This window comes from Episyrphus balteatus, chromosome 4 (genome assembly GCF_945859705.1).
Source record: "Episyrphus balteatus chromosome 4, idEpiBalt1.1, whole genome shotgun sequence".
Taxonomy (NCBI): Eukaryota; Metazoa; Arthropoda; class Insecta; order Diptera; family Syrphidae; genus Episyrphus; species Episyrphus balteatus.
This window is the reverse complement of record NC_079137.1, coordinates 78874061-78901700: the sequence shown is the minus strand read 5'-3', so window position 1 is coordinate 78901700 and position 27640 is coordinate 78874061. Positions and strand designations below refer to the sequence as shown.

General features: G+C 32.0%; 2 protein-coding genes across 2 annotated transcripts; one reads left to right on the top strand and one right to left on the bottom strand.

Moving 5' to 3' along the window:
- Positions 1 to 2730: 2730 nt before the first annotated feature.
- Positions 2731 to 7017, top strand: LOC129918196 (uncharacterized). The gene is made up of 6 exons (XM_055998585.1): positions 2731 to 2951; positions 3010 to 3113; positions 3181 to 4376; positions 4436 to 4643; positions 6698 to 6776; positions 6853 to 7017. The coding sequence occupies exons 1-6, from the start codon at positions 2861 to 2863 to the stop codon at positions 6894 to 6896; spliced, it is 1722 nt and encodes a 573-aa protein (XP_055854560.1). The 5' UTR covers positions 2731 to 2860; the 3' UTR covers positions 6897 to 7017.
- A 121-nt stretch (positions 7018 to 7138) lies between these two features.
- On the bottom strand, positions 7139 to 24141 carry LOC129919383 (titin). The gene is made up of 14 exons (XM_056000243.1): positions 23922 to 24141; positions 22189 to 23864; positions 16402 to 20738; positions 16113 to 16334; positions 12727 to 13982; positions 12596 to 12650; positions 12024 to 12531; positions 9119 to 9176; positions 8833 to 9047; positions 8277 to 8773; positions 8058 to 8217; positions 7795 to 7998; positions 7395 to 7732; positions 7139 to 7330 (listed from the first exon to the last, which is right to left on the bottom strand). The coding sequence occupies exons 2-14, from the start codon at positions 23837 to 23839 to the stop codon at positions 7139 to 7141; spliced, it is 9693 nt and encodes a 3230-aa protein (XP_055856218.1). The 5' UTR covers positions 23840 to 23864; positions 23922 to 24141.
- Between the last annotated feature and the right edge of the window lie 3499 nt (positions 24142 to 27640).

Sequence of the window (27640 nt, the reverse complement as noted above, 5' to 3'; positions counted from 1 at the left end):
TCACTCAAAAAGCTTCTTATTGCACAAAAACTTGCATTATTATTATGCAAACATTTAGAAAAACTTTGAAATGCACATTAGCCAGGCTCTTATCGCGTTTGGAATGGTCTCGCTAGCTAACGTTATAGTGCACTTGCCTATAAATTGCAATGAATTATAGTAAAAATGCATTCGAAAGCAGGAAGTATAGTTTCGAGACCACTCTAAACCATTGCTAAATTTTCGATCGTATGCAAATTTAAACAAATATTCAATTTTTTTTTTTTTATTTTTTTGATAAAATTTTCAAGAGGTTTTTAATAAAATATGTAATTGACATGGTTGTTAAATAAGAGCTGATTTCACTATAGCCTTGATAAGAAACAATTTAAATGCATTTGATTTGCATTGATAGCTTATTCGAATAATTTGAAGTGTATACAATTGAAAGTTTCTTTTGTTCTTCACTTATAGTTGATTAATGATAAAGATTAGTTTTGATACTTATGTACCTACATATTTTTTTTTTTTTTTGTAAACACTAAGATGGTTTCAAAAAGAAGTTATAGATCAATAATATAATTCGATAATAGTAATGATCCTGAAGAAATATTTGTCCATGGTCAATCCTAGGTAATACTATTACAGCAGTGAGATTTATTGACTTTTGTTGTGCAAATCGGCTTTATCATTGCATGCAAGGGAATGACATATTTGATCAGATCGATCACTTTGCGATAAACTAGCTGATAACGGTATAGAAAGGCATCTCCATTCATTAATACAATTCGCCAAAGACATAAAAAACTACCTCACTATGAAAAAGCGGAAGCTAAACGTTTTGTACGCAGAGGCGTACGTTGAGTTTCCGGGGCTGTTCAAAAACCAAAATTTTCAATTTTTTTTTTTTACTTTTTTAATAAAAAAATGGGAAAATTTTTTGTGATAAAATGATAATTATTTTTGGAAAGGTTATTTATTTGACTTTAAGATTCTTTTTGTTTCAAACTTTTACGATTTTTTTAGATTGCAATATCAGTTATCAAACCAAAACCCATGCTTTTGACTTTGACAATCAATATCTTAACAACGAATCACCTTACAGAAAATTCAAGGATGTATTTAAAAACTTCATTTAATTCTCTACAGAAAATTAATCTTACTTTGTTAAAAAAAATGTTTTCTTACATTTGAGATCAATATAGAAAAGCTAGCAAAATAGGCATTTTTACGTTTTTTTTTTGGAAAACAAATTTTGAAAATTTTGGTTTTTGAACAATTCCAACAATAAAGCTATTTTACTGTTAAAAATAAAATATTTTGTCATAAGAACCTAAAACTAAAAGAATGTAGCTTTCACATGCTTTTTGTTTTGTCATGATGCCATCATTTTTTATTGAGATACAGCCTATCAAAATCACTAAAAAAAATCACGATTTTTTTTTGTTCCCTTAATTTTTTGGGCTAGTGTATAATTTTTCTTTCAAAAAACCGATTTATATTTTTGGTACCCCTGAAGTACCTTTTTTTTTTAGATGAAGTATTATGTGGCTGGCTACCAATTCATTATGCATTAAACTGAAGAATATAATTTTTCTCTCTTGTTTTGCTTCGTCACTTTCATAATAAGTTGACTTCTCTGCATTGTCTTCAGACGGGGCCCTGGTGTGTCAGGGGCCCCGGGGCACCACCCCGCTTGAACCAATGATGTGTTCGCGCTTGTTTGTACCTACAGTCAATAGGGAGTAATTTAAAGAGAATATGAAAAAAGTTATCACGTTAGCAAAAATTTGATGTAGTATTGAAGGGGTTTTGATTCTCAAATCAAATAGCATTTTCCCACATGTTTGGTCTTGGTGAAGTTCCATTATCTCAATCTCCCCAACACGACTTGCTGCAAAGAAAATAAGCACGGGGTTATATGATAAGAAAACTAACTGCCTTTCTTTCTTCCATGCCTTTATTTCGTATAAGAGTTTTACTTTAAAGTACTCTTCCGTAGGTATGCCATATTTCCGCTACCCGCATTTTTTGAGAAAAACTTAAAACGCAATTATGCCAGATTTACGTACAATATTACGTGTGTTAAAATTAATCAAAATCGTAAGAGTCGTTTTCGAAAAAATTGCTATAACTCATTAACGATGTACGGGAAGAGCCGACATCAGCGATTAAAAAAAAAATTTTATCATATTTTCACTATCCGTATTTTTTGAGAAAAACTAAAAATGCAGTTTTGTTAGATTAACGTACAGTATTACGTGTTTCAAATTTAATCAAAATCGTTACAGCAGTTTTCGAGAAAATCGCAATACCTCGAAATCTTTGTATGGGAGGTATATGTTCTAAGCGAGATATTAAAAAACAAAAAAAAAACAACCTTGGAAATTACGAAAAAATCATCTGTACCAAATTTCAAGAAAATCCGTCTACCCGTTTAGGCTGCAGCTTCATGTACAGCTTTTTGTGACGACGCACCGACGCGACGCACAGGCCGACGGACGTCATGACCAAAACCACTTTTTCGGACTTCTCCATCATCGTAATGTTAGTTTTGATTAAAACCTGGAATTTTTTCTTTGACACGAAACCAATACTTGTCCTATTGAGCAAGTAAAAACTTTATCCTTTAGCTACTTTCTCTGCTCCACAATTAGAACAAAGCCATGAAGTTTATTCCTAAATACTTTCCTGTTACCCTAGCAAGGAATAGCTTTTGTACCAACAACTTGTTAAGCATTTATTTGTTTGATCAATATTTAACTCAATCATGACATAACGAATATTATATTCTTTCTTGAAAGCTTGACGTTAATTTTCTTTATTATTCTTATAAATTTCAAAATTAACCGTGTAATCAAAATTTAATCAAGTCCGTTTAATGGCGAAAAAAGGAGGTGCTCAACAGTTACAGGCAGAAATAAATACTGACGAGGAATTGTACAAATTCCTTGAAAGACCCGGAGTTTTAGGTAAATTAACGAAGTTTTCTTCTTTGAGGACCGTTTTTTAACCCGATATATGGTATAGTTCTCGATGTTTATGCGGAATGGTGTGGACCATGTCTGGCAATGGTTGGCAGTTTAAGAAAGATTAAACTTGAGTTAGGAGGTGATAATCTTCATTTAGCTGTTGTAAGTAGCTTTGAAAACCATTCAAACTTTGAGCAGTAAAAGTTCTAAATATGATTGTATTTTTAAGTGCAAATCCGATACCATTGAAGCTCTTAAACGTTTTCGAAATAAAAGCGAACCAACTTGGCTCTTTGCTTGTCAAAGAAAATGTGTTAATTTAATGTTCGGTACTGATGTACCAAGACTTATGAAATTAATATCTGACGAGCTCAATAACATTGGCAATACCAAACGAACTTTCTATGACATTACTGAGCTTCAGCCAGAAGAACAAGCACGAAGAGATGTTATTGAAAAAGCTGCAGCTGAGGCTTTACGAAAAGAAGTTGAAGAAGCTAAACGTGAAAAACTAGAATATCTAACTTTCGTAACTGATGAAATTATGAAAAATCTTCCCGATATGGGTGTAACAATCTTTGGACCACATGTGTCCCGAGATGTTTACAAAAAGCTTATGGAAGTTGCTGAAACACAAAAGATGCAATGCAAAGATCGACGAACTGGACCTCTTTTGCCAGAACACTTTGATATAATCAATTTTGCCTGTGAAAATCCAATAGATCCAGAAGTTTTGGAAAATATGTACAACAAAGATTTGTTGATTTGTTTTTGGAAGATTTCCGAGACTGATACTCGAGAATTGCAAGATATATTTATAACTTATTCCAATGAACTAACTCAGACAAGAAAAGTTGTCCTTGATACTGGAGAAATTGATCCTGATCAAGTTCTTCCTCCGATATTGAATCCACTTGAAATTAAAATTGCAAAAAAATTTGATGGTTTACCAGAGAAGGAGAAACCGGCAATTGTTGTGGACAAAGCTGAATTCGATGATCCATTAGCTGAAATTTTGGGGGATGAACCACTTCCTGGTGAAGAAGTCGAAGGAAACGAGGAAACAGAGGCACAAGAAGACAATACAAAAAAACCCGAAGAAACGGGATCTGTTGCATCCTCATCGGATGCCCAAATAATTTTAATACCACCAGTTTGGGTACCAACAGATGCTCGAACTCATGCAACTCTAATTTATGTCTTTTTTCGAGCTCAAACATCTACATTTTTACCACCGGATCCGGTGCCAGATCCACCACATATTGTTATGGCATTCGATGCTTATAAGAAAAAGGATATTTTTGAGATTGTAGAGAAGAACAAGGAGAATGTTTTACTTTATGGATTCTTTACAAATGATAATCCAGAGACAGCAGAGTTAATAGCGAATTCATTGACCAAATATGAAGCTAAGACACCACAAATGTAAGGCGGTTATTGAATTTTAGATTCAATATGTTGATTTTGTAATGATTTTTTTTTAGAACTGATAAACTTGTTCTCAAAGTAGCAAAAACAACTAGTCACACTATGTTGGCCTTTGCTGAATATGGTCCTTCTTATGTTAGTGCTAATACAGTTGTTGGCAAGCAAGAAGCTTTGAAATTATTCCCTGAGGGCTATGTTAATGTTGAAGTTGTGGAAGAAGAAGAACCAGAAGTTGGAGAAGAAATAACTAAAAAGAAGAAAAAAGTAAGTTTTATTTTTTAAGTTAATGTTTTACAGCTTCAAATTTAGCTTCTTTAGGTCAATTAATTGCGAATGCCATGATTTGTGTTCACTCCACTTTAATTTTATTTTTTAAGTATTTTTGTTTTAAATTAAAAAAAAATCTTTTTCATTGATTTAAAACTACTCAGACCATTTTTCCTCCAATCTTGTGAAAACACTTGAACCTGATCATCTTTTTCATACATTAGTACGTTGTACATGTGAACCCTTTCACAACAAATCGATAGGTGAGATTTGAAAAAATCGACGTATGGCGTATGAGTACTTTTTTTACGAAAAAGAAAATCTTAATAAACCTATTTCTTAGTAATTTGCCATCAACTTTATCCGTATTGAGATACAACAAAAAAAAAAAACATTTTAAAGCTTCATTCTTCAAAGTTCATGTACAAAATATTTATTTTTTTTTTTAGATGAGGTTTTTAATCAGAAGATAAAATGTTTCAAATTGTTTCCTTAAAAGCGGAAAGTTTCTCATAAAAATAAATAAATTAATTTACAAGAATGCTGAAAAAATTGAAATTAAACACAAAACCTCTGGCGTGACCGTGCATCCCACTTTCCATCACGTACAACTTTTTTTTTAAGTTATTTTTAGCTTTATGAAATGTAGCTACTCCAGTTTAGATCTACGATTTTTATTCTTCCGCTAAATATAAGGAGGTAATCAAATGAAAAACTAAGCTTTTTTGTCCTCAATTATTCTGGTTTATACCCAAAATCTAAATTTAATACCACTATTTTTTTTTTTTCTAACTTTCTTTGACTTCAGGACATTTAAATAAAATGCACGATTGGGTCGAGATTACTTGGTCTTGCAGCTCAAATCAATTTTATTATATTTTACTTGTAAGAACTCTTTCTATATATCAGGCAGATTATCTTAAACGAAAATGCCATTTTTTTTACCGACTTCCAAAAAGGAGGAGGTATTCAATTCACTTGTATTTTTTTTGTATGTGTTTGTTACCTGATAACTTTGGATTGAGTTAACCAATATTGATAATTCTTTTTTGTATTGGAAAGCGGCCTACAGTGTGGTCCCATTTTGGCTATAGAAACTATAAGAAAAACCATAAAACCCAGTTTTGAACCATGGAAGTCGGTTTAGTTTTTTGATAAAAATGATTATTAAAAAAAAAAAAATTAAAAATGTAGTTTTATTTGAATTGCCTTTAATATAAAGTTTGCAAATGCAAAGTTTAATCAAAGTTAAATAATAGAGTCGTTTGCGAGAAAATTGCAATAAGTAGAAAATTTTATATAAAAGCGTTCTAAGTGAGATTTAAAAAAAAAAAAAAAAAAAAACAAAAAAAAGCTATTACAATTTTCATGGCCCAAATTGTCAAATAAATGGACTTTGCTCAGTAATAAAAATTTCGTGCTCCAATGTAAGATATTGTTATCATTTATGAATTCGTAAAAGGGCAAACCATAAAATTTTCCAATATATTGCCAAATTGTAGAGTAGAAGTAGGTTATATTAAAAACAAGTTGAAGGGTCCATGGGAAAAACAGCACAAGCCCATTCCAACTCATTTCGAGAAAAACGCATTTTAAAATTTTGTCCTCCATACAACTCAGTACTAAAATCAAACAATTTATTAATTTTTCTTGCAAGGCTTAAATTTGTTTTATAAAAGAAAGGATGCCATCAGAAAGTGCTCAGTAAATACTACAAGACCTCATCATTAGTTTATTTTTGGCAAAAAGTGGACATGTGCCTTTTTGTCTCCTGGACCCTTCAGTTTAATTTCTTAAAATTTTTGTTTGCGAACTTTACATAATTATTGAATTTATTTACATAAGTTTATTCGTGATCTTTTCGATTCAATTTCATATTTTAGACATAGTTTGATAGGATCCCGCCTAAAAATACTAAAAAAAAAAACAGACAGAAATATGAGGTTCCGGAAATGACATTTTGACCATAATTATTTTTTTATATCTTTGGCTTTTATTGAAAAACGAAATATTTATAAAACAATGTCTAAGAAAAAACTTTTTTTTTTCAGTCAAAGGCTAAGCTCGTCGATGGTGCCGAAGCTGAAAATGAAGCCGATGTTTCAACCCCAGAGGGCGAAGGAAATGAAAGTAAATCAAAATAAACATTTTATTTTTTGTTATTTATTTTTTGTATTTAAAATAAAAAAAATCTTTTTTTTTTTAGATTCCGAAGAATCTCCCCGGCAACAAGCAAATGAAGAAAATTAAAAAAAGAAAGCTTTTATTTATACATAATATATATTTTTTAAAAACATTCTTTTGTATTATATTTTTATTAAAACGTAATTAATACTTTTTCTCCATTAAAGTAATTTTTTTTGTTTTGTTATCGGCTAAATTGCATACGATTATTTAACAATAATTTTTAAAATAAAATATTATATACACTTATTTAATAATAATTAAAAAAAAAAAAACAATAAATTAATAATTTAAAAAAAATGCTAAATTCAATTTTGTCCTTCCATAAGCCAATCTCTAATATCGACCCTTAAAAGCCCATTATTATAGCCCATCGCTAACACATCACATGCATTTTTATTATGATTGTATCTTATTTTATTTATCCGCACTAATCGTTGTAAATTTACCGGAGGTATCCGTTTGGGTTCATAATATTCTGGTTTTTTACGTCCAGGTAACTGGAATATTCAAAATATGTTTTTAAGTATTATATGGAAAGAAATAATACAGAAATTAATTTACTTTTCTTATAGAACCAAACACTATTCCATATTGGCCCATAGCTTCATTGTCAAATACCCGCTGTCCCTCTTCAGGAAGCGCATTGATTTCCTTATCGTCAGTTAATGAAACTATATCCAATGTGGATATAGTTTTCACATCAATTTTCAATCTCTGTGCAACATCTAAAACACCTTCTCTCAACGGTGCCACTTGAATATCGCCGTTATCTGCCCCACCGACAAAGGAATTTTTCCAAATGTTATAATGTATGTCCGTCACTCCAGTGCAGAATTTTTCAAATCTACGATTGTTATACAAAATTGTCATCGGACTGAACGCACTAATTATACAACCATCTAAAAGATTAAACTCTTAATAATTTCAAACTAAACAGAAATATTAAAAATATGTATTTTACTTGAAGGCATCATATCACCAAGACCATAAAAAAAATTCTCCCAAATAACTGGCCATTCTAAGCAAGTGATTACATTTATTGTCACTTCTATGCGAAATAATACTGGCTCAGTAATGTCTCGCAAATCGTACAGCATTATTTTTCTCGTTGAGTTACAAGCTGCCAGCCATCGAGGACCGTTCACGTCATAATGCATAACCAAACCTGAAAACAAAAAATCATATAAAACATTTCGGTTTGCTTCTTTTGAGAAATCAACTTACTCATTAAACGATCTTCCGATGTCCAAAAGAAAGAAACCGGACAGAAAATCCTTGTTCCGTTTCGATTGAATCGATTTAGATTGTCAACATCATCACTGATGTCCCAAATGCCGATGAAACCGTTCACAAAACCTCCAACTATAAAATTATGGCCAGCAAACTGTAAGGAAATTACATGTTTTCAAAAACAAATCTCCTTAAAAAGTACAACTTTTATACCTTTGACCATACCAAGCATGTACATTGAGTCATATAATTATCCATGTCATCACTTGGATTTGCCGACACATCCAAATGCAATTCCATCGCAGCTTCCAATCGAACAATTGGAAACAAATCACAGTCATTTTTCTCTACATAGAGAGGCAGAGAATAAATTTTTATTTCAGTCTCTGCCGTACCTACAGCTATCATTCCAAGTCTATTCATTTCTGGTGAATAGCCACCACTTGGTAAAAATTCAATAGCATGTATTGGACCATCATCAATAGCTACAGCATAGCTAATTGCCCCTTTAACTTCTGACGACTCAATTAAATCAAATTTGAGAATATAAATAAGTGTTCGACTACGTTTTTGATTTTTAAAACGTGCAAATTTATCCAATCCCTTTCGAATAGTTACTGCTAGGTACTGTGTATTAGATGGCGGGTGAGGATCAAGAGGAACCCAAGCTAAGCTTGTCACAGGTCCACCCATATAAATAGTGTATTCAGCTGAAATAAATTTAATATTTAAAAAATAAACTTAAAAAAGGATAAAAACTGTATGTTACATTTATGTGTCAGCCCATGAAGCCTTTCTAATTGTTTCCATTGATCTTTTTCAATTTTTATTTCACCAAATGTCTTGACAAATCCATTAAAGCCATCATGAATGAATTTAATTGATTCCGTAGATTTGGCAAAATACGAGTCAGATGCTTCTGTATAAGTTACATTTGTTGTGGCGAAGGTAAAAAGAGGATCAAGAGAATAATTACTCTTAATGCTGTAATAAAAGAAAGTTCAAATATTTTAGTTTTGTTTGAAAATCGAGCGAAACAAACATTAAAAACTTACAATTTATCATAATGATCGATTACAACATTTTTAATTTTTGAATTTCTTTCAGGAAGAACTGTAAAATAAGAAATGGTAAAATTATTGGATTAATACTGAGAAAGAAAAGAAAGATTTGAAATTTTGAATATTTTAGCTCTATAAGATTTTAGGTCATATTTTAAGATTCAGCGAAATTTAAATGTCATGGAAAAGAACAAAAAGACACAAATTATTAATTAATATGAATCAACTAGGTTCGAAAAAAATAGGCTGACAACTAAGACTAATGATAAATCGGCTATGTTTGAAATGGGCCTAAGAAAATCTTGCCGCACTAGTTAATTAATAAGAACTTTTGGCGAGGCTAGATATGTAGATTATTTACATTCATATTTCAAAGCGAACGCTCGTCCACCTGTACAGGATGACCATGAACAATGAAGCTCAAAGATATCTTTGTTAAAAAAGGTTTTAGACAAGGCGACGCGAATAGGGGTATTTGACCCAAAAAAGTAATCAAAATTTGTTGGTATTTAAAAAGGTATGAAAAAGGTTCTTAAAAAGTGTAATTAATAAATACAAAAATTACCCAGCATATTTTATAAATATTTTCATAAGTTTTGCTATCGGTTTCCTGTGTGAATGTTTTGTTCTAGTTTGATTTGTTACTTCCATAGTTTTGTAACTTTTGATTTGGTTATAGTAGCCGTGCTTTATGTTTATCCAGATCAGATCATTATTTTTATTTGCTGAACAACAATAAAGTGAAATCCTACTTTTGTTGTAACGCAAATAAATACAATGATCTGATCTGGATCATAATGAAAATAAAACATGGCTAGTATATTATAGTATAGTAATATTAATAAGTGATATTTTCAAGTGAAAAATCGATTGCAAATTAAGTGAGAGGGAATAGCAAATATTTGTGACAATTTTGGTTATCATTAGGAATCAATAAATAAAATAACGTGAAAATTAGCAATTATTTTGTTTGTGTTTTATTTTAATGGAAGTCTATAAATGATAAGAATGGAAAACGGTAAATTATAACTCTAATACTATGGTGATATTCAGCCCTATTCTGCTATTCGATTCACGTGAATCGAAAGATTTCCTTCCTTTATCACGTCAAACTGGCTTTGAAAAACTTCTTACTTTCGAAAGCAAATCTTTGTTTCCGCTTGTTTTAGAAATTCTAAAGAAAAAAAAAATTTGCTTAAGGTTAATTTTAACCCCCATTTAAACGCTTTTTATTTTAGACTTTCACGTGAATCGAATAGCAGAATAGGTATAATTATCTGAGTAATCAACAAAGTTTAACTGGCCTGACTGATTAATCAAGGAAAGCAAAATTTGTATTAACCTATAACTATAAGATATTTCAATATAAAAAAAAAGTTACACATACGCCACAGTGGCCCGCAGTTAGGACGCGAACAATTACTATATTATTTTTTGTTAAATTTTCTTTTTCAGCTTTCGTGAAAAAAAAACATTTTGATCAAACTCAAAAAAAAAGAAACTTGCTTAATTGAAACAAATATGCTTTAAATGAAGTTAACACCTTTATAATATTTAAATGCAAAATAAATAATCATTTTTATCAAAAAACAAAACCTACTTCCTTGGATCAAAACTGGGTTTTATGGTTTTTCTAATAGTTTCTATTCCCAGAATTGAACGAAATTCAAATGGAACACACTGCAGCTACCAGCTTTCCAATACAAAAAGAATTATCAAAATTGGTTCACTCAGTCCAAAGTAATGAGGTAACAAACACAAAAAAAAAAAAAAAAAAAATAAATTAATTTAAAAAAAAATAAAGACAAATTGAATACCTCCTCCTTTTTGGAAGTCGGTAAAAAAAACAGGAAATCCAACTTATAAAAAAAAAAAAACTTTAAACAAAATCGCACAAAAAAAAGTCGATCCGGTAAGCACTAACTTTTGACTTAGGGGCCATTCCGCTATAGACGATCTGCGCCATAATTTCTTGTACAATATTTGTTACTTTCCTGTAACAATTCCAAGTAAAATAACTGTTTTTTATAAAAACAAACGAAAATGAGGCCTAATTAAACAGAAACATTTGTTTAATTACGCTTGGCAAGGCTATAATACAAAAGAGTCGTTACGAACTGCAAATATCATGGCTAGGTACGAACTACAAATACAGGCTCAAAATCGCCACCCGTTGCACCCGCGGTTGCAGCGATACCTTCGAATGTAAATGCCTCTCTGTATATTTTTGTTTTCTTATTTATTTTTTATGTTTAATGATTATTGATGCAACGTCATTCAATATTATGTAAGTAAAAAATCAAATATGAATGTTTGAAAATTTACAGATTTTTTTGTTTTAGTACTAAGATCAAAAAATGTAGAGCTGATTTTGTTGCACCAGCGATCGCACTTTGAACCCTTCCTAGTGACGATTTACTTCTTTAATTTAAATTTTATGGCTGAATTGAAATTAAACAGGTTTAAATGTACTCTTTCAAGTGATAGTTTAATTAAAATATTTTTGTATTTTGTAAATAAACTTCGAATGAGTATAAGTGTTGCACCCGCGATAATGGAATTGCCCTTAGAATAAAAGTAACGCATCGACATGGCGTGGTAAATATGGTTGTCACATGAGTGCCTACTTATCTATTTACATAATCTACATAACGGTTAAAGTTTTATGTTATGCTTCATTTTTTATTTTAGACTTTTGATCAGCTTTTTGGTATAAATCGCGTTGCAACGATTCGAAAGAATATCTCATTAAAAAAATTATCATGTCATTTGATCATCTCTGCAGATCACTACTTTTGCTTTCAAACGTTATACAATCACATCAACCCAGTTTTCTGTTCACCACATTGAGTTAAAATAATATAATAAACGTTATCAAAAATGCTTTTTTATAACTTACGTTTTCTGTACTCTTTAGTCGGTGGATTCTTGAGCGAGAATCTCTTTAATTTTTTCTTTTTTGACTTCTTTTTGGGTTTTGATTTTTTTTCTCCATCCTCCCCACCTTTCTCGGCATCACTATCTGCTCCTTCATCACTATCGACTTCTTCTTCACCCGATGATATTGAATCTGATGATTCTGATGAATTAATTTCCGCTTCAATATCATCTTTAGCTTTAGGCACTTTCGGCGAATGACTTGCTACGACATGACGTCGAACTACTTCGATGTCATCATGATGAAAGTCATACTTAAATTTGCACTTTAAACAAACATAACCAGTTTTCGTAAACTGTTTACAAATATTCACATCATAATGGGCAACAAGTTCTTCTACAGATGTCGCAGTAAAATGACATTTTTTATTTGCACAAAACCCTTTTCCCAAGGAATTTATTTCCAAACGCCAATTTTCTTTTATTATTTCAATATCTGGTGTAATTTCTTTAGGAATGTATTCGATAAACTGAAAAATTAAAATAGTTGTAAGCTTTTATGTTTTCCAACAAATAACAAATTATTGTACTTACATCGTCGGGAACAAATTCTGGGGGTTCTGTTAAGCTTTTCAGTTTTGTTTCAGCTCTAAAATATTAAAGAAAACAAGAAAGTATATAATCATTTTCGTAGTTCGAATTAAAAAGATCTAAATCTCACTCACTTGATTACAGACTTCCTCTTCAACCTTCCTGTATTTGAAAGTACATCAATATTGGGTACATCTTCTGACTTTTCAGTATTTTCAAGTGATGACTGTGCTAAAACATATTTTAAGTATTCTGAACATGTTCTTTGATGTCCTAAAAATGAAGCTTTGGAATAATTTTTCTTGCAATATTCACAAACAATGCGATTCTTGTCCAATTCTTCTTTGGTAAGACAGCACTGCTCTAAATGCATAAGAAGTCCAAGACCAGATCGTCGAAGTGTATTACACAGACGACAATTCAAACCTTTGATTTTCGAAACTTTAAAGAATTCAATCAAAAAGCTAAGAACCGAAGCGCGTGATTTTACATTCAAAGGAGGTGGTTGTCCTACAATCCAACCAATGCCATAATGATTGCTAACGTGTTGAATCCATTTCTTTTTTGGTGTGTAGCCCATGCAAAGAGCACATTGCACATCGTCAGGACTTTTTCGTTCAGTTTGTAAATTAGGATCGACAATGGGTTCATCGCTATTGAGTTCTTCTCTTTTTCGTATGAGAAGGAGTCTAGGATTGAATTCACAGTCAGTCTTGAATTTTCTTTTTGGTAGTGGAGGATCGGTAAAAGGAGAAGCAGTATCTATGGAAATTTGTGTAGAGTCGCAGCTTGTTCGTTTGGCTGGGCGACCCGCTTTTCGTTTGGGTTGACACGAGTATAAATCAGTTAAAAGTAAGTCTGCACCCAGATGGGGTAGTTTAGTTGGTGGTTCAGTTGTGCATTCTTCTGATTCAGATCGTTTTCTTTTTCTACTTCTTCCCTTGGGCGTTCTTACTGATGTGGTTTTTAAAACAACATTTACAAATTCATCAGGGACGATATTTGGTTGTCCAGCTTTTTTCTTTCCTCGTTTAGGTGTCTCGTCTTTTGAAGTTGTCTCCTCGGCCACTTTCATACTTTTAGTTGAAAAAGGCTTTGTAGATAAATTCAGATCTTTGCTGGTACTTGTTATATTTTGGCAGAAGCTTTCTTCAAGTTTGGGACTTGTTATAGTTTCACACAAACTTTCTTCAAGTTTGGTATGCTTTTTCAGTTTTGGCGTTCTTCCTTTTTTACCTTTTTCTTTTTTTAGTACCAAATCAACTTCATGGCTAATCGCTTCGTTGTTATGATGCTCAACATGCTTTGTCAGAGTGATCGATTCATCTAAGTTTTGAACTTTGGTGCGACGTTTTTTAGGAGGAACTGATGAACTTTGTTCATTTGCATCCTTTTGTTGGGAAATAAAAATAAAAAAAGGATAATTAGTTAGTATTCAAAGAAATTTTCAAGTTGAAAAACAAAGAGAGAAAATTTGCAGAGACAACGTCGTCGTTCTGATTTTGAAAACGATCTTATTACGGTAAACCCGTAATAACGCCCAGTATGCGTTGGAAGCGAAAGATAAATAAAATCGTTTTTCAAAGGAATAAAACAACATCTGAAATTAAATTGCCGTCCAAAACAAGTTGCAATTTCATTTGGTATTATTAAGATGCATTTTTAGAAAAAAAATAAAAATCTAAGAGCCGTTTTTTAAAAAACTAATTTTTTTATAAATAATTTTTTGGAAAGAAAGTTAAAAATAATATTGGTATGTCAGTTTGTAGAAATCACTTGGGAGCAGGTCAAAATTCTGATTTACAAAATTCTGCTTTTTTCAAGAAAATTCTGTTTTTCAAAATTCTGATTTTTTTCTATTCTGTCTTTTAAAATTCTGCTTTTCAAAATTCTGCTTTTCAGAATTCTGCCAGCATTTTTTTTTGAACAAAAAAATTCTGCTAATTCTTCTTTTTTTTCATAGCATATGCGTTTATTATACCAAAATACACTCAATAATGTTTTTTTAGGTTGATATTTTTAAACTGCTTAGTACTGACTTTCTTATAACTCACATCTATACGAGTATACCGTTGAAAACTAATTATAGAAACGGTGTTGTGTGATAAAGTATATTAATTTTCATATTTAATGTTTTGAATATCAATTTTTATTTGACTAATTAAATAATGTTCGATTATTATTTTTCGAAAATATTTATCATTAAAAACCTTTTATCAATATTTTTAAATTTATTGATTTAAGAAAGTAATCTCAAAAAGGCAGCAAATTTAGCTAGAAAATGTTAAAAAGCGCATGCTTTTTTAAATTTCCCAAACCATTTTTTTAATTTTTGGCAGAATTTTGAAAAACAGAATTTTAAAAAGAAGAATTTTGACCCCGGCAGAACTTTGACCCCAACCCAAATCAATTATCTCAAACCAAAATTTCAAAAAAAATTCAATGTCCCGTTTTCGAAAATTTGATTTTTCAAAAAAAAATTAAAAAATTTTTTTTTAAATCCAAAAAGTAATTTTTTCAAAATTTTATTTTAGGCTTATACTAAAATTTTATAAATGCTTTTTTACAATAAGTTTCATCAAAATCCAACTGGTAGTTTCGGAGAAAATCGGATTTAAAAAAACGGTTCTATGGCATGATTTTCAAAAAAAAAAGTTTTTTTTCATTTTCATTCATTTTTAAACAAAATCGTTGGAGCCGTTTTTGAGAACTTTCAACTTTACTAAAATCGGTATACGACATGTACCGTTATAATTGGTCCAAAAAAACTAATTCCAAAAACCCTTCTGGAGAGTAGCCAAATAACGCTGCATACCAAGTTTGACATTTTGGCATTTTCTATCATAGTAATGTCATGTCTGATTTTTATCTCAACTTTTTTTTTGTACGAATGCATAACTTGATATATAGTACCTATATCGCAAGTAAAAATGGATCAGAGGAATCGCTTTCATGACTTCATTAAATAGTTTCGGGCTTTTCATATAAACCATCAATATTCTACTCGTTGGTTTGATAGCCGATAGGTAGCGTAGCATCGTTTTCGGAAATGGACTCTACCTGATATCTGGAAAAAAGGTGTCTAGCTTTAACAATCACATGGGTTCTAGGCGGCCTGAGGACTAAGTCACTAGATCTTTATATTTCTAATATTTGAACCTGATTGGATAGGCCTGTTTACTATGAACACATAGTCTTGGTTTAAATATTTGTTTAATATATTTAAACCAAAACTTGTTTCGAGACTTGGATCCGAAGATATCTACTTCCGAATATTGGAACAAAACATATTTAGATTTTTAATTAAGGAGGCCTTTGTCTCACTCGATGAATTTGGATGACTTTTTTTTTTAATCCATTTTTTTGATAATCTTGGAATTGGAATTTGTAATTTTTGCCCCTAAATTTGAAATCACTCACAATTGATGATTTTTGAAAAATATATTTTTGCATTTGTACTAAAATATCTCAGAGAAGAAAAGAGGTAAGAACAAATCCAATAGTTGAACAAAAAACTTACCTCCTTTGTATCACAGACATCGTCACTTGTTGCAGCAGCACCACCTTTTGCAGGATTCGACAGCCAATTGATCAAAGTATTTGCTGATTTCTTTTCCCATTTTTGTTTCTCTTTTTTAACCTTTGTCCCACTATTATCTTGAGATTCTTTTCTAATTTTTTGTTTTGGTTTGATGTTTACTATTGATGGTGATTCAATAATACTAAGAGTCTCGGCATCCTCCTATTTTTAAGGAATGAAATAATAAGTTTAAATATATTTTCAAAAAAAATAAAAAAAAACAACTTACCGATTGAGAAAGTCTTAAAGATGTTGACTGTTGACCTTCTTCGATCTCTTCTGCATCAAAGCCTAGAAAATCTACTGGAGACTTGGTATCTGTATCTTTATCTTTTTCTTTGAGTGATTGTTTTTTGAAAGGATTCTTCGCTTTAGTTATCTTTGTTTTTTCTTCTGATTTATTAACAACTGCTGAATATAAAGCAGAAGACTGTTTCTTTTTATCAGAAGTTGGCTCTTCCTCAATAGGTTTGACCTTTTCGGGAGTACTTGTAGTGCCAGAACTAATTAATGATAGACTATCCGAAGATTTATCAACGAGCACTAAAGCATTTGTTTTACAACTTTCTCCACTTTTCTCACATGCCAACTGTTTCATACTATCCGCAGTTTTAGTGGTAATCGATGAAGACAATGATGGACTTTCATCATTTACATGTTTTGGATCCTCTTCGACAATAACCAAAGATGTCTCTTTAACATCGTTACTTGTTGGTTCATCGATATGTTTAGAACTCTCAGCAGACTTCTTTTCAGAAACCAAAGAACTTTCTTTATCACTACTATATTTTGAATCTTCTTTAAGGGATTCAGAAGTTTTTAATTTTTTTGTAGGAGATGATTCAGAATTAAAAGAAGAACTTTGCTTTAGATTGTCAAGTCCTTCCTTAGACATCTTCGAAACGTCTACAGATTTTTCAGCTTCTGCAACAGTGTCAATTATTGCCGATGTGAAATTTTCATCGATATCTTCGAATCCATCGGAATCATCTTCTGATATTCTTGATCTTTCACAAATTGGTGAAAATGATGGGCTTTCAATATTATCTAAGTCAAATGTTACATCTTCAAAGTGAGGAATAGTTTTAATCGGTTCATTTACATTTGATAATGAATCATCATTATTCTTGTTTAAATCAGATTCGTCTGAACGAAGTTTTGAAGAAGCTGCTTTCAAAGTTTCTGAGGATTTAAGATTATCAAATAAATTCTCATCAGCCGTTGATACACTTTTGCTACATTCCTGCTCTGATATATTTGATTCTGATATTTCTGCTAAATTCGAATGGTCTACTTTAGGCATTAATTCTTGTCCTGCAATTTGATTTTCAACCTGACAAGGTTCAATTGAATCGACTGAACTAATATCTGAACCAGTAGGTTCTGAATTCTTATTGGATTCAATAGAAGTCAATCCCTTTTGTTCGACTTTCTGAGAAATAACTTCCTGATCGTTTACTTTAACTGATTTTACTGGTGATTTGTGGTATTCAATTTCAACTACCAAACTAGTTTCAGGTATTTTTTGTGTTTCATTGATTGCACTTTCAGCAGTTCCAAGCTCACTGGAACCAGATTCCGATATTTCGACACCTATTGACAATTGCACAGATCCATCCTTTTGAACGTCTTGTTTTTTGTTGGAAGTGGTTTGAATTATGTTCGGCGCAGTAGGATCAGGGGAGTTAGATGGTTCTTCAGTCGTCGGATCTTTAGAAGCCACATGATCCTCTTTGGCAACTTCTGCTTCCACTGCCTTATCTGATTCTTCTTTTTTAGAAGCTACTTTTTCAATAATGTTCTTTGTTTTACTTGTTGATGGTTGTTCCTCCGGAACTATTTTACGAACTTTTGGTGGACGACCTCGTTTTCTGGGAACTATTGGCGTTGAAGTTTGTTCATCTTTTTCTTCTGCATGAGATGTGTTTAAATCTAAAGAAATATTTCGATCAAGAACTTCCACAATATCCTTATTATCCAAGGTCTCGTCTAGGTCTTTTTTTATCGAAGTGTTTAACATAGAGTTTACTCTTTTTTTCCTGCCTCTTTTAGAAACAGGTTTATCAATGATTGTTACATCTTGTTCATCGGTAGAAGGTAGTGCTTTTCCACAAGATGTATTTAGTACTAGGGAAATGCTTTTATCAGGAACTTCTACAATATCTTTATTATTTAAGGTCTCGTCAAGGTCTTTATTTTTCGAAGTGTTTAACTTGGAATTCCATCCTTTTTTCCTACCTCTTTTAGAAACAGGTTTATCAAGAACCTTCACATCTGGCTCATCGGTAGAAGTAAGTGTTTCCCATGATCCTCTAAGATGTGAATTTGCTCTTGTTATAGTTGCTGTTGGTTGGGGTTCTGGTTCGACAGCATTTTCTACAACTTCTGCTTTTGGAAATTCTTTTTTGACTTTAGGAGGTCTACCTCTTCTTTTCTTAACAATAGTTGGAGTGTCGACCGATTCTGTTGTTACATTTGGATTCTGCAGAAATGAAGAATCGTTGAGCACTTTTTTAGATTCCTTTTCATTTTCTGTTGGCTTCGAATCTGTTTCTGAAGCTTCTTTAATTTCAGATTGTTTAATTATTGGACTCGTTTTCTTGAGTTTGCAAATTGGTGTATCTTCTGAATCACTAGAAACTATAGAAATATGATCGCTGGCAATGTTTCTAGATTTTAAAGAATCTTTTCGTTTTCTAAGAATTTTGGTTGGTATTTGTTCCACATTTTTCTCTTCCTGAATTGTTTGATTAGTTTGAACTGAATCAACAGTTGTATCATCAGTAGTGGCCGATATTGTTGATTCTGAACTTTTACAAATTGCATCGTGAAAAGGATACTCTGATAATGAATTTCCTTCTCCCTCTGCATTTATTGCTATATCTTGAATTCGTTTTGATTTCAACGAACCACATGCCAATTCGAATTTTTCAACAGTTTCGTGAAACGCAACTAATTGAGCAATTGGATCATTTACAGCTTCTTTCATCTCATTCTTAGTCGACCGCGGTGATTCTGTTTTGTCTAATTTGTCTTTAGTTTCTTGGTCAACAGAATGTTTTTGTGACTTCAAAGCCAAAGAAAGGGTTTCCGAAGACTCCATTAATTTGAAACTCATTCTTTTCGTACGTTGTGGTCTATCTGTGGTCGGAGTTGGGAGTGTTTTCTTGACCTCCTGTTCAATTGAGTTGTCTAGTGATTGAGTAGCTGGTTTTAGTGTCGTAGTTGGTTCAGGGGTGGTTTCCAATAACTTGGAACTTGTTCTTCTTCGTCGTTGTACCTTTCCTGTTGTAGAAGCTAAATCAACCTTTTCAGTGCTTTTTTGTTCCTTTACATTGTCTTGCCCTTGGTTAGTTGATTTTATATCAGCCTGATGTTGATCAGTTGTTTCCAATAATTTAAAAGAAACTTTTCTCTGACGTTGTGGTTTATCTGTATTTGTACTAGGTGAGTCTTTTTTTTCCTTGAAAGCTTTATCAACTGTACTATTAACAATTCCTTGAAAAGCAGATGTAACTGTTGGCAGAAATTCAGATGATTCTATCAATTTTAATGAGATTTTTCTTTGCCGTTGTGGTCTTCCTATGCTACTACTAGTTGATGGAAGTTCTTCGGAAATTTCGACAGAATCAGTTAAAGTCAAAGGAGAAGGTAATGTCGAAACTGGTGTTGGTTCAAATATTCCAGATTTTGGTGTATCTCTTCGTTTTCGAGGAGACTTTTGTGATGTTATTTGTGTTATTTGGTCAGAAGATTGTTCTTCCTTTTTAGGTTGATCTTCTTTGATTTGAAGAGGAGTCGTTGAATCTATTGAAACAACATCATTATTTAATTCTTTTATATTTTGTACTGGTTGAGTTGGTGATTCATTTACTGGCTGTTCTATAGATTTTTGCGGAACTAATAGTTCTTTAGGTTCTTCAGGTTCAGGTTTTTGAGCAAGAGTTGATGGTTTACGACTTTTTTTTAATTTTGGTATCAACACTGGAATTGGTTTGTTGGTCTTTCTGCGAGAACTTATCGACGGAAGTGATGATTTGGGTGTTGATTTTTCTTCAGTTGCAGAAGGGATTGGTAAAGTTGTATTTAGAGACACATTAGGGAGTTTACTTTCCTCTTTTTCTGCAAGAAGAGTGGTATTTGAATCAGTTTTAACGAGATCACTGGGAGGCTCTATAGGTTCAATAGACGCTATAGATTGTTTTTCATTTTCTAAATTAGAAGTTATTGATTTGATATCTTCAATTGATATTTTCTCTGTATTTGAGTTTGTTGCAACATGAGAATCATTTAATGACTGAGTAGGAGTTTTAACAACTTTTTGCTCTTTCTCTGTTTTATTTTCTTCTTTGTTTGATAAATCCTTTTTGTCAAGTTCTGGAACTTGAGAATCCGTTGTATTCATAGGAGTTTTTGAGCTTGACTTTGGAGTATTTATTGTATCCAAAGGATTTTTTAAGCTTGACGCTATTTTAGTTGTTGTATTCAAAGGAGTCTTTAAGCTTGATTCTTGTTCAGAAGATTGGTCATTATTTGTTATACAAGATGATTCCAAGGCTTCCGAATCTTGAAGAAAAATAAAAGTAAAATTAAATAAAATATAATTTTAGATTGATTTTTATTAGTTAAAAGCTAAAAGAAGAATATAAGTCCACTAGTGTAGAGCAGATTCATTGGAGATCTTTAAACAGACGGATCTAGAATCTACTGATAAGTAGTTTTTGTTACCTCCTTTTTTTTCTATAGAAAAAGGTACTTATCACTCAGAAGTAGGTACTAAAAGTACTTGGTAGTAGATGCTGGAAACCAATGAAACAGTCTCTTATGCCGACTAATGTTCTGATGTTCTTTAAATCAGTAAAATATCTTTTCAAACAAAGTATGCCGTATGGTTTCTTGCTTAAAACAAGGGCGAAATCGGCTAACGCAATAGTTGATAGTCAAAAAAAACATAATTTTGCTTCAAAAATCGTCGATTTTGATTATTAATTATCGACTATCGCGTTAGCCGATTTCGCTTCAGGCTTTTGGGTATTTTTTTTTGTATATAATGTAAAATAATTTTTTTTAAAATTGGTATGCCGTTTTCAAAAAATTATTAATCTACTTATTGAAACAAAAAATCCAAAATCGATACTTTTGAAAATTTTGGAACGTGTTGTCACAAAACATTTTGTTGACATTAGGTTTAGCGGTGTACAAGGAAGTCGAAAGTCAAGCAAACGGTTATGTGGCAGGTATATACCGTAAATGTGCCCTTAATTATGAAAGTGGACTAAGTCACTCCTAAAAATGGCCTCAAATCTAGCCTTAAAATATTTATTATTAAAGGTGTAAAGTTTATTTGAAAGCGAAATTGCAGTAAATAAACTTCTTTATTGCTCCTCTGTGATTTCATAAAAGAAATATAATTAAATCTTAATAACAAAATTATTATGTAAGTTTTTCTTTAAACAATGCAAAAAGTCCACTTTCATAAATAATGGTTAAAAAAAATATTTTTTTTATTTTAAAAGATGTAACTTGTACTACACAAGTTTATACACGTATTTTTTTAATCACTATCGTTTGAATCCTTTTTGAGAAATAGAATTTTTTTTTAAATTGCAAGTACAATTAATTTGATTCTAAAAAAAATCAATTTCTACTCTAGGGAATGACCCAAACCAATAACTACCAAGGTTGAGGAAATCACTTCTGTGGTTTTGGCTGTAGCGCGAGATAGGCAGACACCTAGAGACAGAATAACGAGACCGATGTTATCGTAATGTCTCCGCACTCATAATGTGCTTTATTGTTTTCTCGAGTACGATTTTTTAACGAATCCTAAAATGAGCTTATCATATTTTACTGTCATGGATGTGCATTAAGAAAGGAATATACACAAATTGAGAGCACTACCACCAAAAAAAAAAACTATTTGTTTCGATTTAAAGCTGCAGAAAGATTTATAAAAATGAGGAAGAGATTCTTAAAAAACTTTATCTTGTCTTAACATAAATAAAAATATTCTTACCTTCATCCTTTTCCTTTGTCGATTTTTGAACTTCCAGTGAATTCCCTTGATTCTTCTGAAACAACGAAACCAAAAAACTAGTTGCATCTTCACTACATTCTTTTGTCAAACTATCTGGCAAAGCCGGCGCATTAGATTTTGATTTTTGACTTTCAGCAAAAAAGAATGATAAATTATTGATAAAATCCACAGCTGATTCTTCTACCACCTGTGGTTGTTCCACCACAGGAGCAACCGGTTTTCCCTTTGTAACTGGCGACAAATTTAAATAAATCGTTGATTCTTCTTGATTTGGCTCTGGAGTTATCCAATTTTGATCCAGTTTATATCTTTTTTTCGGTACTGTTAAACCAACAACTGGTGGTTTTTTTGTTAGAAGACTTAAGTCAATTTTTTCATCTGGCGATAAAACTTTACTTTCAATAACTTGAGCCAAGGATACTCGACGAATTGGTGTTGATGTGGTAACACTTTTTATAGGTAATTCTGATTTAGTATATGGAAGAGATTCAGAATGAATTGGTGTCATTTCGACAAGACTTGATTCTTGTGGGATTAAGGATTCCTCTGGAGGTCTAAGAGAATATTCAACTTTTTGTGGGATCAACGATTCCTCTTGAAGTCCAACAGAATTTGAATTCAAATATTCAACTTTTTGTGGAATCAACGATTCCTCTTGAGGTCCAAGAGAATTTGAATTCAAATATTCAACTTCTTGTGCCGTCAAGAGTTGATCCTTTTGTTCAACAGAATCTGGATTTAGATTCACATATTCAACTTCTATGGGTTCATTCAAAATCGGGGGAACCTCATTGACCTGGGAAACGCCATGAACTGGCTCTGAAATCTCTTTTTCCTGGAAAGAGGCTTTAATCGGAGATGAAGCTTTGTTCTCTTCTCCACATTCGACTGGAGCCTCGGATGGTTTCCCAGACTCCGAGATAGAGACCTTAGGATCTGAAATATTTTCAATAATCGTTTTCTTTCTTACCTCAAAATTGATTTCTGATGTAATCGCTGCAGTCTCATGACTAACTTGAGTCTTTGTGGTTTTCAAAGATGCTTTAGGGAATTTAGCCAACTTTTGTGGACTTTCTTTTGAAGAATCAACAATTTTGAATTCAATTGATTGTTTAGTTTGCTTTGAATTCAGCACTTTAATCTCCACCGTTTGATTGGGAGACGAAGTTGGCAAAGATGGAGGTGGCATTAAAGATTTTAAAGTGGCAACACTTATTTTCGGTTTCCCTCGGGAACCTTTCTTCTCCGATTTGCTAGATGACAGCTTTTGAGCAGCCATTTCAATATTATTCAGAGTGTTTTTGGGATTAGTTTGTGATGATGACAATGACGATGTTGATGATTGTGAATCCTTTGTGGATTCTTTCTTTTTCATAGCATCTTTCAACTTTTTATTAAGTAAGCTTTTAGCGAATTCAAGTTTACTCTCTTTTGAGATCGATTTGGATTGTGTTTTTGATGGTTTTGACTTTTTTAAAGCTTCTGCCATTTTAACATCCAATCCAGTTAATCGGAGTTTGGTCGGATCGATGACCATAATTTGTTTTATAACGCGTTGTGGGCCGCTTGCTGATTTTGGCGTTAATAGTGGCGGCGGGGAAGATTGATTGGTGTTTTTTGGTGTTTCCATTGTTTTATTTATGTTTTTGGTGGAACTAATATGAAAAAGTTATAAATAAAAGTAAGGTTTTTAAGAAAAATAGAATCTGTACCTTGGAATTAGTCTGATGAATAATACGAAAACTTACAAAGTTAATGTGGTTTAATTAATATGTAAAGAGAGTTTTTAAGTTTAATTTTCATTTTTTAATAACAATTGTTTAATTAAAGTAATTTGTGAAGAACCACACCGATTTTTTTCTTCAACTCTTTTTCTAGACGGAGTGGGATTTTTTTTATTTCGTTTTTTTTTTTCTTATGAATTATTTTTGACACTCATGACAGATTGAACGAAAGTTTGGTAATGTTTTTGTGTTGTTGTTGGTAGATTTTGACGAAAGAATAAACATGTGCCAGTGTGTAGTTGAAATGGAATTGAAACATTAAGCTTGATACAGAATGTAACATGAAACAAAATTGCATAGTAGGTGTGTTCAATTGGTCTACTTTAATAGCCTATGGCCATTATCTGTAACTTTTATCAGTGGCGATAAAATATTTGAATGACTTTAAAATCCATTTTATCTCATTCAAAATCATAATTTCTCAATTCATAAATTCTGAATTTGCAAGAAATTTTGCTTTATTTGAGCCTTAAGCCATAAATACAATGACCTAAAAAGTGAAAAAAGTGGGAAATTTAGAAAAGTAAACATTTTTTAATTCTTTCTAGCGCTATTTAATTTTGGAAAGAAACAACAAAAATAGTTTTTTTTTTAACTCAAAAAATAAGTTTTCTGCATTACCTATTGTTTTTAATTTTGTGGTTGGAATAACTGTCACAGGACGCCTCCCCAGGAGATATTTTTCTCTAACTCAATGTCTAACACCTACAACATAACAATTTTAATTTTTTTGGCTGGCATATTATGCTCGGACATTTTATTTCATATACCTCGTTCGCCAGAGGATGACTTATGATAATAAATTTTTTTTATATGCCGTCAATTTTGTATGAATACTTCGTCTTGTTTAATTTTTTTTCAATTTATACATGAACCTATGGTGCCTGGCTACACGGTGATTTTTCAATCGCCTAAGCAGTGAGTTTGTAGGCAATAGGGATGAGGAGTGAAGGGGGAAGATGCTCACGAAGGGAATTGAATTTTCTGAGGGTAGTACAGCCCAACTAACAATTTTGCTTCTATAGAGCTTTATAGAAGCAAAAGAAGCATGTATAAAGCTTTACAGAAACAAAATTGTAAGTCGGGAGTTCCATTGCTAAATTTTTCCTCTTTTTGACGTTTGTTCCTAGAAAATGTAAAAGTGGAACGTGATTGGGCACAACAGTGTGTAGCCCACCGCATGTGAGTTTTCACGAATCGTGATCCTGATGAAAAGCAAGATCTCAAGTAGTTGTTGTAATACGTGCTAATTAATGATCTATATGGATCAAGTGGAAAAATAAAAAACTGCTAATACCTGTTAAATAAATTCACATTAAATAAATAAATTCAAAAATTATATACCATTTCATTAAATCTAATTGAATTCAATAGAAAACATGCAAAAATTCGCAAAACAAACAAATATATTTTGTCGTCTGCTATTACAGAGAAAACCTCGCTCATGAGAGGACAAAAAATAATGAAAAAACTGCACTTCCAAAAGAAAAAAAAAACACATCTGTCAAATTCGATGTTAAACAATCGTGTTCAGACAAAATCGAACACACGATTGTCTAACATTGAATCATAACATGAAATGTCGAGCCTCCACAAGACATTATTTCTTGATAAGACACGTCAAAATGACTAAAATTATCTCCTGTGAAGGCGGCCTGTTAGGGAAAAAATTTGCAACGTAGATGTGTTCCATTGGTTTACTTTGATAGCCTGTTTCCACTACAGCCTGAAGCTTATTACGCAGCTAAAGCGATACCAAATTTTAATTTTAAAACTATAAGTGGTCACCAGAGCCCCAATGAGATAATTTCGCACTTTTTCTTATCTATATATGTGCCTGGCTACACAGTGTTTTGTGCCCAATCACGTTCCAATTCACATTTTCTAGGAACAAATGTCAAAAAGAGGAAAATCCTCACCCCTCTTGCCTACAACCTGACTGGATAGGCGATTGAAAAATCACCGTGTAGCCCGGCACTAGGTATAGTAAATATAGAAACAAATTACAAAATGAGTTTTTCGTTTTAAGAAATACAAATTTTATAAAATTTAAGGTATTCTAAAAAAGTTCCCAAAAAAAATGTGAAAAACAAGTAAATGGTATCAAAAAAAAAACTATGAATTAAATAATTAGCTAAACGTACATATTCTACATTATACTTTTATGGAAATAGTGAAAGTGAAGACGAGTTTTGGTACAGGTTTTGAAATTTTTTTTCAACAACCGTGATTTAACTCAGTGTGAAAAGGCTATTTAACGCGTCAAAACGTGTCCACAACGCGTCCAGAACACATCTAAAATGCCTCCAAAACACGTTCAAAACGCATCCTAAACGCGTCCAAAACGCGTCCTAAACGCGTCCTAAACGCGTCCTAAACGCGTCCTAAACGCGTCTTAAACGCTTCCAAAACGCATCCAAAACGCGTCCTAAACGCTTCCAAAACGCGTCCTAAACGCGTTCAAAATGCGTCCAAAACGCATCGGAAACGCGTCCTAAACGCGCCCAAAACGCGTCCAAAACGCTTCCAAAACGCGTACAAAACGCGTCCATTTAAACTCACTAATTAGGCGATTGAAAAATCACCGTGTAGCCAGGCACAAAAGTACTACTACTTCACAGTACACATAAAAAGGTAATATATTCCGAACTGACATTGGTCACCAAATTGTCAAAACATGACAATTTGGCGACCAACGTCAACTACCGTAATTCTTAATTGTTTAATCTACAGACGAAAAACGCACAAAAACCGAAAAACCACGCACACAACTAATTTTTTAACATATATTTACCATTTTCCGAGACGAAACACGCAGAAAATTTGTTATTTTTCAATTTATAATTTTTTCAAATGACATTTTATAAATTAAAACAAAAACAAATTTCCTGTTTACTGCGATTGAAATATAAAAATTAAAGGCCGGCCTGACAGATTGGTGCCCATTTTTTGACAAACAAATTTTGACATTTTTCGGAATATATTACCTTATTAAGCCTAGTACGCAGATCGCGCTAAAATTTATCTTTCATACAAATTTCCTCCAAAGATAAATTTTAGCGAGGATTTTTAGCCAGGTAGTACGCAGTTCACGCGCTAAATTCGAATTCTCATCTACTACTTTTGCAAAAAGTCTCCACTCAATTTAGCTCGCGAAATAATGCTCAGCGCATTTTTTCACAGATAAATTTTGACATTTTTGTGGTTGTTGTTGTTGCTGCAAGGAATAAGAGGCAAAAAAAACCTTGTAATATATAAAAGAAGAGGAATAAAACAAAATGAGAGCGTAAAAAAGGTATTCTGCAGGTAAAAAAATATGTAATGTAATATTGAATGTAAGCTGGTATAAGAAAATGAAACTGTGATTCACCCGTTATTTTTAAATTTAAATTTATCTTGGCTTTTAGCGAACGCGTGTAGAGATAAAAATTGTCGAGATAAAATTTAGTTTAGCGTGATCTGCGTACTGGGCTTTATGTGTACTGTGCTACTACTTTACCTATATGTTTTGCCTTAGTTTTTTTTCAACCGCAATTATGTGTTCACACCCTTAAACTCTCCACTTGTTCCCTTCCAAAAAAAACATCACATTCCATTTCCACATGTATTTCCATTTCAATTCCATCACAAAATTTTTTGTAGCTTTC

Bases quoted from the DNA above. Each gene is read 5' to 3' on its own strand.
- LOC129919383 (XM_056000243.1), bottom strand. From the start codon at position 23,839: ATGGAAACACCAAAAAACACCAATCAATCTTCCCCGCCGCCACTATTA. The intron at 9,177-12,023 runs GTAAGTTATAAA...CTTATTTTACAG, and splicing joins GACTAAAGAGTACAGAAAAC to TTCTTCCTGAAAGAAATTCA. The intron at 7,331-7,394 runs GTAAATTAATTT...TGAATATTCCAG, and splicing joins TGTTTGGTTCTATAAGAAAA to TTACCTGGACGTAAAAAACC.
- LOC129918196 (XM_055998585.1), top strand. From the start codon at position 2,861: ATGGCGAAAAAAGGAGGTGCTCAACAGTTACAGGCAGAAATAAATACT. The intron at 4,644-6,697 runs GTAAGTTTTATT...TTTTTTTTTCAG, and splicing joins TAACTAAAAAGAAGAAAAAA to TCAAAGGCTAAGCTCGTCGA. The intron at 6,777-6,852 runs GTAAATCAAAAT...TTTTTTTTTTAG, and splicing joins AGAGGGCGAAGGAAATGAAA to ATTCCGAAGAATCTCCCCGG.